At 35.6% G+C, this 12,587-nt stretch overlaps 1 protein-coding gene across 1 annotated transcript in view; it reads right to left on the bottom strand.

Annotated features, from left to right (window-relative positions):
• Window positions 1-4,372: 4,372 nt before the first annotated feature.
• Window positions 4,373-12,587, bottom strand: part of LOC149777653 (long-chain fatty acid transport protein 4-like) — a 42,377-nt gene continuing 34,162 nt past the window's right edge. The window contains exon 11 of the mRNA XM_089938713.1: window positions 4,373-7,226. Coding sequence (XP_089794839.1) covers window positions 7,069-7,226 — 158 coding nt within the window. The 3' untranslated portion in view covers window positions 4,373-7,068. The remainder of the gene's footprint in view (window positions 7,227-12,587) is intronic.

Genomic DNA, 12,587 nt, shown 5'->3' with positions numbered 1-12,587 from the left:
TACCATTTGGCAGGATGGTTCTACAATATTGATGCTGTCAAGATCAAAGACCATTTGGAATGATGGTTCTACTAAACTGATGCTGTCAAGACTTAAGACCATTTGGAAGGATGGTTCTACAATGTTGATGCTGTCAAGACCAAAGACCATTTGCAAGGATGGTTCTACAGTATTGATGCTGTAAAGACCAAATACCATTTGGCAGGATGGTTCTACAATATTGATGCTGTCAAGACCAAATACTATTTGCAAGGATGGTTTTACAATATTGATGCTGTTAAGACCAAAGACCATTGGAAGGATGGTTCTACAATACTTGATGATGTCAAGACCAAAGACAATTTGAAAGGATGGTTCTACAATATTGATGCTGTCAAGATCAAAGAACATTTGGAAGGATGGTTCTTCAAAATTGATGCTGTCAAGACCAAAGACCATTTGAAAGGATGGTTCTACTAAATTGATGCTGTCAAGACTTAAGACCATTTGGAAGGATGGTTCTACAATAATGATGCTGTCAAGACCAATGACCACTTGGAAGGATGGTTCTACAGTAATTATGCTGTAATTACCAAAGACCATTTGTTAGGATGGTTCTTAAATATTTATGTTGTAAAGACTAAATATCATTTGGAAGGATGATTTTACATTATTTATGCTGTAAAGACCAAACGAGCAACTGGAAGGATGGTTCTGTATTAAGGATCAACATAAATTCTCTCTTAAAAATCAAGTTCAACTGTAACCTATATGGACCCAGATCTGTCATTATATGTGTTGGCAAATCAGGTCTGTGCAGTTTGTTATGAGTAACCAGTAGAACAAACAATACAGATCCTGACCTGCTGGCACCTTGTGTAATGGCAGAACAGGATCTGTTATTTGCAGTTGAACTTGGGCAAGTAAACACTGTACAGAATGGTAACCACCAGTAAGTGCCAGGTTATAAAAAGAGTGAGTAGATGGGCGTGTGATTGATGTTATGAGCAAGTGCAAACAAGAATGAGTAGATGTACCGATGATTGATATTATGAACAAGAGTAGATGGGCCTGTGATTGATGTTATGAAAAAATGAGTAGATGGACCTGTGATTGATGTTATGAGCAAATGGGTGTATAGATGGAGCTGTGATTGATATGAAAAATTGAGTAGATGGAACTGTGTTTGATGTTATGAAAAAGAGTAGATGGGCCTGTGATTGATGTTATGAGCAAATGGTTGTATAGATGGACCTGTGATTGATTTTATGAGCAAGTGCAAACAAGAATGAGTAGATGGACCTATGAATGATGTTATGAACTAGAGTAGATGGACCAGTGATTGATGTTATGAGCAAATGGTTGTATAGATGGACCTGTGATTGATGTTATGAGCAAATGGTTGTATAGATGGACCTGTGATTGATGTTATGAAAAAGTGAGTAGATGAAACTGTGATTGATGTTACGAACAAGAGTAGATGGACCTGTGATTAATGTTATGAACAAGAGTGAGAAGATGGACCTGTGATTGATGTTATAAACAAGAGTGAGTAGATGGACCTGTGATTGATGTTATGAACAAGAGTAGATGGAGCTGTGATTGATGTTATGAACTAGAGTAGATAGATCTGCAATTGATGTTATAAACAAGAGTTGATGGACTTGTGATTTATGTTATGAACAAAAGTTAGTAGATGGACCTGTGATTGATGTTATGAACAAGAGTTTGTAGATGGACCTGTGATTGATGTTATGAACAAGAGTTTGTATATGGACCTATGATTGATGTTATGAACAAGAGTGACTAGATGGACCTGTGATTGATGTTATGAACAAGAGTAAGTCGATGGATCCACGATTGATGTTATAAACAAGAGTTGATGGACCTGTGATTGATGTTATGAAAAAGAGTGATTAGATGGACCTTTGTTGGATGTTATAAACAAGAGTAGATGGACCTGTGATTGATGTTATAAACAAGAGTAGATGGACCTGTGATTTATGTTATGAAAAAGAGTAGATGGATCTGTGATTGACCTGTGATTGATGTTATGAATAAGAGTGAGTAGATGGACCTGTGATTGATGTTATGAACAAGAGTGAGTAGATGGATCTGCGATTGATGTTATAAACAAGAGTTGATGGACTTGTGATTTATGTTATGAACAATAGTAGATGGACCTGTGATTGATGTTATAAACAAGAGTAGATGGACCTGTGATTTATGTTATGAAAAAGAGTAGATGGATCTGTGATTGACCTGTGATTGATGTTATGAATAAGAGTGAGTAGATGGACCTGTGATTGATGTTATGAACAAGAGTAAGTTGATGGATCTGCAATTGATGTTATAAACAAGAGTTGATGGACTTATGTGATTTGTTATGAACAAGAGTTATTAGATGGACCTGTGATCAATGTTATGAGCAAGAGTGAGTAGATGGACCTGTGATTGATGTTATTAACAAGAGTAGATGGACCTGTGATTGATGTTATGAACAAGAGTGAGTAGATGGACCTGTGGTGGATGTTATGAACAAGAGTGAGTAGATGGACCTGTGATTGATGTTATGAACAAGAGTGAGTAGATGGACCTGTGATTGATGTTATTAATAAGAGTAGATGGATCTGTGATTGATATTATAAACAAGAGTAGATGGACCTGTGATTGATGTTATGAACAAGAGTGAGTAGATGGACCTGTGATTGATGTTATGAATAAGAGTGAGTAGATGGATCTACGATTGATGTCATAAATAAGAGTTGATGGACTTGTGATTTATGTTATGAACAAGAGTTAGTAGATGGACCTGTGAATGATGTTATGAACAAGAGTGAGTAGATGGACCTGTGGTGGATGTTATAAACAAGAGTGAGTAGATGGACCTGTGATTGATGTTATTAACAAGAGTAGATGGACCTGTGATTGATGTTATGAACAAGAGTGAGTAGATGGACCTGTGGTGGATGTTATAAACAAGAGTGAGTAGATGGACCTGTGATTGATGTTATTAACAAGAGTAGATGGATCTGTGATTGATGTTATAAACAAGAGTAGATGGACCTGTGATTGATGTTATGAACAAGAGTGAGTAGATGGACCTGTGATTGATGTTATGAACAAGAGTGAGTAGATGGACCTGTGGTGGATGTTATGAACAAGAGTAGATGGATCTGTGATTGAGTTTATAAACAAGAGTAGATGGACCTGTGATTGATGTTATGAAGAGTCAGTAGATGGATCTGCGATTGATGTTATAAACAAGAGTGAGTAGAATGAACTATGATTGATGTTTTGTCTGCCATTTGAACATCTACTTTTATAAACATCCCTCAATATCAGCAACATATTGATATCATCCATGGACAAACTGTTTGATCTGGCATGTGATACAAGTATTCAATCCAGACACTCAGACTGGAACTACTAAGTGTAGTCATTGATCTGTGCAAGCTAATATTATTTTAAGTACAAACTTTTTTGTACCAAAATTAATGTCTATTCAGACTGTGTAACAAGAAAGGTCAAGGTAGCTTTCAGACATTTGGATATGAAAGGCCATTAACAAATCACTGTTGGGAAGAAGTCAAAATTACTCTTTACCTAGAATTGTACATAGTCTACAGAAGGTATAACAATTTGTATAAACATTATATATGGAAGCTGTAGCAATGTGTTTAAACATTTTCTATGGAAGCTGTAGCAATGTGTTTAAACATTTTCTATGGAAGCTGTAGCAATGTGTTTAAACATTATCTACGAAAGCTGTAGCAATGTATATAAACGTTATCTATGGAAACTGTAGCAACATATATAAACATCTATGAAAGCTGTAGCAATGTATTTAAACATTATCTATGTATGCTGTATCTGTGTGTATGATTAGGATTTTTAACGTAGCTTTAACAATTTTTCAGTCATATCGCTACGATGTCTGCAGTGTGGCAGTTTATAGTAATATCTAGCACTGGGGCATCATGCTGCAGACATGTAGCATGATGCCCCAGCCAGTCACATTATCCTGACACCAGGCTGACCAGTCCTAACACTAACCTCTTAATGCTGAGCGCCTAGCAAGGCAGCTGTTAGTACCATTTTTGTAAGTCTTTGGTATGACTCTGCCTTGGTTTGAACTCATGACCTCCCACTTCCGAGGCAGACACTGACCACTAGGCCACCGGAGCGGTCATGTCAACTGTAGCAAAGTGTATAAACACTATCTATTGAAGCTGTAGCAGTGTGAACAGACATTATGGAAGCTGTAGCAATGTGTATAAAAATCTTTGGAAGCTATAGGAAGTTCTCACTGCATAAATCGAAGGCTGAAAGTGAGAACAGAAACAAAGATGGAGGAATATATATTTAGCATGAAAAAAACAAGAACAAGGACTGGAAATTTAATTAAAAAATTTACTTTTGACATGACGGGATATATATAAAGGTAAATAATTGATAAAAACAAGAGACAATACAGGACAATGGTATTTTTTTTTATCAGAAGTTCGATTAAGTTTCACACAGATGCAAAACAATTCAATGCAGGGTTGTTCAAATTTCAATGTCCTTAACTACTTAGTTTTGAAGTTGGGCAAGTAAACTTTGTCACTTATCATAAAAGCTTTTTCCTATTAAAATGTCTGGCATGTTCATATTTTTTTGCTTTGATCACTTTATTTTCCTTTATCTGGCCATTCATTACCCCAGAGGATACTGAACACTTGATTTCAGTCTATTCGATGAATACATTTACATCCTGTATCACACCGAATGGCTGTCATTGATAAATGGTTCATGTATGCAAGTTCCCTAACCGCTGGACTAAGCAGCCAAATCATAACATACGGAACAAAACAAAGTCAGTATGATTAATTAGCAGTATTTTAAGAGGTGTTGTTGTATTGTGTTTACTCCAACCAGATTCTCAAGAACAGCTCACTCTGATTTGAATCCAATGAGTAAGTGTAATTAAATTAATGAAAGGAACTTAACCACCTTTAGTGTCAGTTTCCTTTATGAACTGTTCAAATAATAGTAATGAGTCTTGAAGTTTTAATTGATTAATACAATTAACTTCCATAATCAATATTGTTTGATATGAAAGAATTACCCTAATTAATGAGCTATCTCTGAATTTAACAACAAAATGCATGTTATGATAACTACGGAAGTAGTTGTCAGGCAGACCAATATTTACTCTGAATAAAAGTTGTTTGCTAAATCATTTTCACAAAGACAGTAATAAGAAGATTCGGAAAAGGAAAAATCATGCGAAAGTGAAGGAATAAAATGTAAGACCGATACTGAATATGAGATAACTATTTCTCCAAAAAACCTGAATCTTGAAAAAAATGTAAAATATAACTAAAAGAGATAAAATTTTCTGCTGCATATTGTTGATTGTTTTGTTGATTTATTGCAGTTACTGTAAATAATGTCCAAAACTGGCACAGGTTGGAAATTGAACCACTGTATTTGTTAGTGACTACATGCACTTTCTTCATGAGTGGGCAGCTCTAGTGAAATATGGGATTCAAGACTAACAGTTTTCTCTCAATCATCTTTAAATTATTTTCAAAAAGGAAGACCATCCTGCCATTCATCAGCAATATTGAGAGTTCAAAACGAAGATGACAGCGTACAAACAGCCAGAGGATACACCTGTTGAAATTCTTGGAAACTCTTAGTGAACACTACCCTTTCTCTCAATCTGTGATGCAAACTGTTAGAAATCATGTTTGTTATAACCCCATCCAATAAGTGGGAATAAATAAATATGTTTTACATCATTTAATTCATTATTTCTATGGATTTAAGCATCTCATCAAATCTTGGCAAGAGATTACAATTTTGGGACAAGTGAAAAGTAAGGTGGGACAAGTGAATTTTTGGAAACCACTTGTCTCAGACATGTGGCTGAAAACAAAATGTGATCAGACCTAAAAGATATTTTAGATAAAATGTTTTTTTCACCAGCTAGTTATTGATAATGTTGACTTTTGTTTGCATAAAACATCCCTTTTATACCATTAAGAATATAAATGCCATTAGGAATATGAATGCCATTAGGACTATGAATGCCATTAGGATAGGACGATTAATGCCATTAGGACTATGAATGCCAGTTACAAGAGTTCACATGTAGCAATGTACAAAATAACCTGAGTGATCACATACCTCTTTTTATAAAAATTAAAATAAATTGTAAGGTTTCATAAATGGGCAGTTAAGAAAAAAAAAGAAAAAAACAAACTGAGCAAAAGTACTGAGAACATATGGCATACCAATATACTGTGTGTAAAAGTTTTAGACAAGTCACTACCAAGATTGTCAAAGATGTAATTCAGCAGGTTTGGGAATTTTAGAACTATGGGAGACCATGAGGGACACTAGACTAGAAATTGTATGTTACCCATTACATATTGGGCCAACTATAAAATCAATGATACCCTGTAAATACATTGATGATTACACATATCTTCTCTCTCTTTCTCTCCCACCTGCATTCTAATGACTGCATTAATGATTAAAAAAAGAGATGTTGGTAACAGATTTTCCATGTCATGAAAAATGCTAATAAATCTGGTGTGAACATAAATAATTAGAAATTTTTCACACTGGTAACATATGATTTATGGTACATGTAAAATAGAGTTTCTAAAAAAAATATAAACTTTGAACTTTGCAAATATGTATATTTAAGTTATAATGCTGTACTTGTAATTATTTTCTGAATGTCACATAAAAGTCCATGTAAATACAGTCTTAATGTTTCATTACAAATCATCACAAATATTTCATCTGACCAACTCGTTTCACATGACAAACTCATTTCATATAACCAACTCATTTCATTTCATATAACCAACTCATTTCATATAACCAACATATTTTATATGACCAACTCATTTCATATAACCAACATATTTTATATGACCAACTCATTTCATCAATTTCTGGAATTTATGGAGACTTTACAATGTTGACTAGTTTGAACTTCTGTACACAAAGAGAACACTTGACACTTCTCAACAATGAATCAGTGTAAATTTTCGATATCTGCCACTTTAAAGTCATGCCATCATCTTCTTACATTCGTATTTTTCCAGAGCAAATGGCAGAGTACTCAGTCTGGGTAAGAGGTTCATACTGCCCAGATTTAGGGTTCAGATAAAAAAGTCTGTCCTTCACCATGCTGGGGTTATAACCCTCGTTTCTCAGGTCTGTCTTCTTCAGCTTGAATGTTCCTGGGAAAAGACAGAAAAATGTATAAAATGAAATGTGCGACAACCTCTGGTACCATAAAGTGCATTGCTATTTTCTTTAAATTCAATGGCATATTAAAAAAAACCAACACAAACCAAACTTTTACAACAAGACTAAGTATCGATCACCAAGATGATAAATGTGCCAAAGGAATGTGTCAATATGCTGCTGGAAAGATTTTTGAACTAAATATTTCAAATTAATTGTTTTGCATAATGTAGCTAATTTATGCATTTTTAGCACATTTTTTAAAAATATGCAAGATATTTTTGCTGACTGATAAAGACTGAAAAGCTGGTTCTCGAAACAGTTTGGAACTGAATGACCATCAGAAAGTTTTTTGGATTTGTTAAACTAGGGCTATTCTGTGAAAGAAAACCTACTGTTTACTGTTAAAAGGTTGATTGAACTCCAGAATTTTTCTGTTTTTGGTAGCAGAATATTTAGATTATTTACAACCAGAGTGGACTGAAGACTGGATGGTAGAAAGTACACCAAAACAAAGTGGAATGGAGGGTCTCAAAACTAGTGTTCTCTAGGCGTCACCCAGGATTCAAAGGGACTTTCACTTGAATGAACATTATTTTGAATGCCCTTGAATATACTATGGATGCCCTTCAATACACTATGAATGCCCTTCAATACACTATGGATGCACCTCAATAAGCTATGGATGCCCTCAATACACTACGGATGTCCTTCAATACACTATGGATGCACCTCAATACACTATGGATGCCCTTCAATACACTTTGAATGCCCTTCAATACATTATGGATGCCCTTCAATACACTATGAATGCCCTTAATACACTACGAATGCCCTTCACTACACTATGGATGCCCTTCAATACACTATGAATGTCCTTCAATACACTATGGATGCCCTTCAATACACTATGAATGCCCTTCAATACACTATGGATGCCCTTCAATACACTATGAATGCCCTTCAATACACTATGGATGCCCTTCAATACACTATGAATGCCCTTCAATACACTATGGATGCCCTTCAATACACTATGAATGCCCTTCAATACACTATGGATGCCCTTCAATACAATATGGATGCCCTTCAATACACTATGAATGCCCTTCAATACACTATGGATGCCCTTCAATACACTATGAATGCCCTTAATACACTATGGATGCCCTTCATTACACTATGAATGCCCTTCAATACACTATGGATGCCCTTCAATACACTATGAATGTCCTTCAGTACACTATGGATGCCCTTCAATACACTATGAATGCCCTTCAATACACTATGGATGCCCTTCACTACAATATGGATGCCCTTGCCAACATCACATTTTTTAATGGAAAGGTTATAAGTCAAACAAGGACAATAACTCCAGTAACTTTTACCCTCAAAACATGTTAAAACAAACTTGACCAACCCTATACCCTTTGTAAATCAAGTTCAAATGCAAAATGCACCAGCAATATAGGTCTCCGCAGCTTATTAGAAGTAATCAGTGGAACAAAAAAACTGACCCTGATCTGCCTGCACATTACAAAGACAGATCAGAGTCTATGCTGATTGCAGTTGGACTTGTCTTATAAATGAGTATATACTGTAGGTCTTCGTAAGGGCAAACCACACCATTCAAAGTCACATTGATAATTTTGATGAAACTTCGTATGTGAGTTTATGCATTTAGCCCAGTGAAAAAACCTGTCACTGATCTTTTCAAGATAATGTGGTGCTCTCTACCATCAGCTGATGGACATTTTGAGAGGCAAAAATACATCAACATGTGTATCTTTAGACAGTTTGTTTTTATCATTTAAAATGAATGTTTTAAGTTTTTTTAAAGGACAACTTTTATAATTATAGCAATTTAAAAGTATTTTAAAACATTATTGTTTGTACTCATTTATAAGTTGAGTCCAGCTTCAAACTGCATAGACCCAAATCTGTTGTCACATAAAGCACAGGCAGTTTTAGGTTAATGCAGTTTGTTAGGAGCAATTAGTATAACAAGCAACATGGACCCTGATTTGCTGGCACATTAGGTGAAGGCAGATTACAGTCTTTGTTGTTTACGTTTAGAATTTACTTTTAAATGAGTAAAGATATTAAACAAATTATCTTCCATTCACCAATTTTAAACTTTGACAGACTAGTTTAAACATTCAAGATTTCAAAATCTACCACTGGGAATTTTTTCCAGATTGTCTGTATAGTGATATAATAACTGGACTGGTTTAAGTCATCTGTGTAAATTGGTATGTTACCAACCTTCTAGAGGAAGACTTGAGGGGCGCAGATCTATACCACTTCATATACTGACATACTGACATAACTATTTCATGCCGTGAAGCAGGAATGCGTAACAATGTGGAGATTTTCATGTTATTTAGTTTGCTGTCATGATGTTATTTAGCTTGCTGTCATGATGTTATTTAGCTTGTTGTTATGTTGTCTTTTCATTGTTTAGCATTAGGATGGAATTTTATGCACAATTTAATGTCCAACATTCAGATAATAGTATATTTATGGAAGGACTAAACAAATTGCATACAGTACAAAAGATCTCTCCGACCACAAAAATACAAGAAATACTTTTCTTCTCTGAAAACACAGACATTCTATTGTTGTTGATTCATATTATTCAAGCCTAGGTCTTTTTTAAGTTAAGTTTGCCTTTTTTCCCCAATTTTCTTGATTTAATATTACGGATCATATTATTTTTGTATAAATGTTATTCCTTTTCATGAAATTTATTTTTATCACTACCACTCACTTGAATTCATATGCAGTAGCAAGTGAAATTTTCTTCATTTTACCTTGTTTTGTCAATTCATTTTACCTTGTATGACTGGATCATTGTATCTTGTACTGCCAGTTCATTTTATCTTGTACTGCCAGTTCATTTTACCTTGTATTGCCATGACATTTTAGCTTGTATTGCTGGATCATTGTATCTTGTACTGCCAGTTCATTTTACCTTGTACTGCCAGTTAATGTCACCTTGTATCGCCATGACATTTTACCTTGTATTGCTGGACCATTTTATCTTGTATTGCCAGCTCATTTTATCTTGTATTGCCAGTTCATTTTATCTTGTATTGCAAGATCATTGTATCTTGTGTTGCTGGATCATTTTGTCTTGTATTGCCAGTTCATTTTGCCTTGTATTACCAGGTCATTTTACCTTAAAATGCAGGGTCACTTTACCTTGTATTGCCAGGTTATTTTATCTTGTATTACCAGGTCATTTTACCTTAAAATGCAGGGTCACTTTACCTTGTATTGCCAGGTTATTTTATCTTGTATTGCCAGGTAATATTACCTTGTATTACCAGGTCATTTTACCTTGTATTGCCAGGTCATTTTATCTTAAAATGCAGGGTCACTTTATACTGTATTGCCAGGTCATTTTATCTTGTCTTGCCAGGTTACTTTACCTTGTACTGCCAGGTCATTTTATCTTCGTATTGCCTGGTTATTTTATCTTGTATTGCCAGGTCATTTTACCTTGTTTGAGATTCCACATCATAATGAAGATCTTTCATAAGGCTGCCCCACAGTGTACAAATCCACCAAAGAAGTGATGGCTGGACAGACCACTCTGTATAAAGGGTCTGGTCCTTTCTTGATGAAGAATCAGCCAAAGGAATAAGCCTGCCTCAGATATGGGCCATTGTATACATCTGTCTTCACTAGCACAGGAATTCCCAGACCAGAACACACTGGTATGGTGATTTCTTCACACACAACCTCATTTAAGGAGGTAGGCACCATCACAGAATTGTGTGTTATAATGAGGATTGCCTTACAATATAATTGGTCCTTCTAGAAATGAAAAGAATGTTGATGTGGCAAATTAACTCTTCTGACTCCCATTCACTACTGACCATGGTGAAGATGAGTTCAACGATCAGCCAGGCAGAAGGCAGATCTTAAGTTCCTATTGGAATTTTTTCTAGAGAAATTCCTTTCATGAGCACTGGTGCAGGAAAGACAATACTTTGTTTGAAATCATGATTTTTGGTCCAGTTGACTGGAAAATGGAACCCAAGGGATGAGCTGGGCATCTGCAAAGGGTGTATGAAAAGGTATCCAGAAAGAGTACAACTGGCTGCCACAATGAGCACGCTGAAGAGTTGTAAAAACTCTTCCCACAATCCACTCCCTGTCAGAAATCTACTCAATCCACTTCCTGTCAGAAATCTACTCAATCCACTCCCTGTCAGAAATCGACTCAACCCACTCCCTGTCAGAAATCTACTCTGCAAGTTTAATAATCCATGCCATGTGCAATTGTGGGAGGCAGACAAGGCTGAGATTGGTGCAAATTCTCCATGGACAAAATGGTGAAATGGAGTGAGATTTGACTAGTCCTAACTGATCAGAAACCCTAACTGATTCAAAAGGGAAAGATCATTTCTGCCCTGACTAAAGATAAATTTACTATGTGCCTTTGGAGGATGTCATCAAGATATGTCACTGTGGCTACTGATGAGGTCAATCAGATTAGAGTAACTACAGAGTTGGTGATCTTTGACAAAAGCCCATTGGCTAATACACAGACTGAACAGGAAAGCACAAAATTGATAAATGGTTCCTTGCAAACCAAACTGAAAGAACTTGCATAAGGATGTGCGTATAGGGACACGAAAGTTGCATTAAGTTTAAATTACCACATTTTACTGAAGTCTGGCTGATTTTGCCATCTCCATTTCGGGCCTCAGTACAGTTATGTACCTGTTGAGTAAGCTGAGGCCTATGGCTAGTCATCTTCACTAGCCAAGGTTCCAGTATGTTAACCCTATCTACACCTTGGCCAATGGATCAGATATTTCCATGCTTTGTCTCTGAGACAGTTATTGGATTTCATGAATTGCCTCCCTTAGTATGTAATACCAACTAACCTCTCACCTGAATTTCACTGTGGTATGTCGAATACGCAGGTGTCTATGAAATCAACATGGAAGTCTTTGTCTTTTTTAAGAAATTACTAGCATTTTCTGGAAAAGTTAATACGTTTCTATTCTTTGCTGCTTTATTGATGTTACAGCTAACAAAACCTGAACACCAAGCTGAAAGTTACGATGTCAAAGATCTCATCTGTAGTAGTCAATCCTGTCGATTATACACATATTTATTGACCTAATCCATCTATGTCCTGGGTGAGTGAAGCAACTGGTTTTTGTCATAAAACAACATATACTGTTTCTGTATAATTCAATTCTGTCTTTTGATTTAACTGGTACATATATATTCCATATTTATCCATGGCCTGATCAGACTGGAACATATATATTCCATATTTACCCAAGGCTTGATCAGACTGGTACATACATATTCCACATTACCCATACTCT

Source organism: Sinohyriopsis cumingii, chromosome 17 (assembly GCF_028554795.1).
Source record: "Sinohyriopsis cumingii isolate HCF-2022 chromosome 17, ASM2855479v2, whole genome shotgun sequence".
In the NCBI taxonomy this organism is placed as follows: Eukaryota; Metazoa; Mollusca; class Bivalvia; order Unionida; family Unionidae; genus Sinohyriopsis; species Sinohyriopsis cumingii.
Note: the sequence above shows the minus strand (reverse complement) of the source record. Positions and strands in the feature narration are given on the sequence as shown.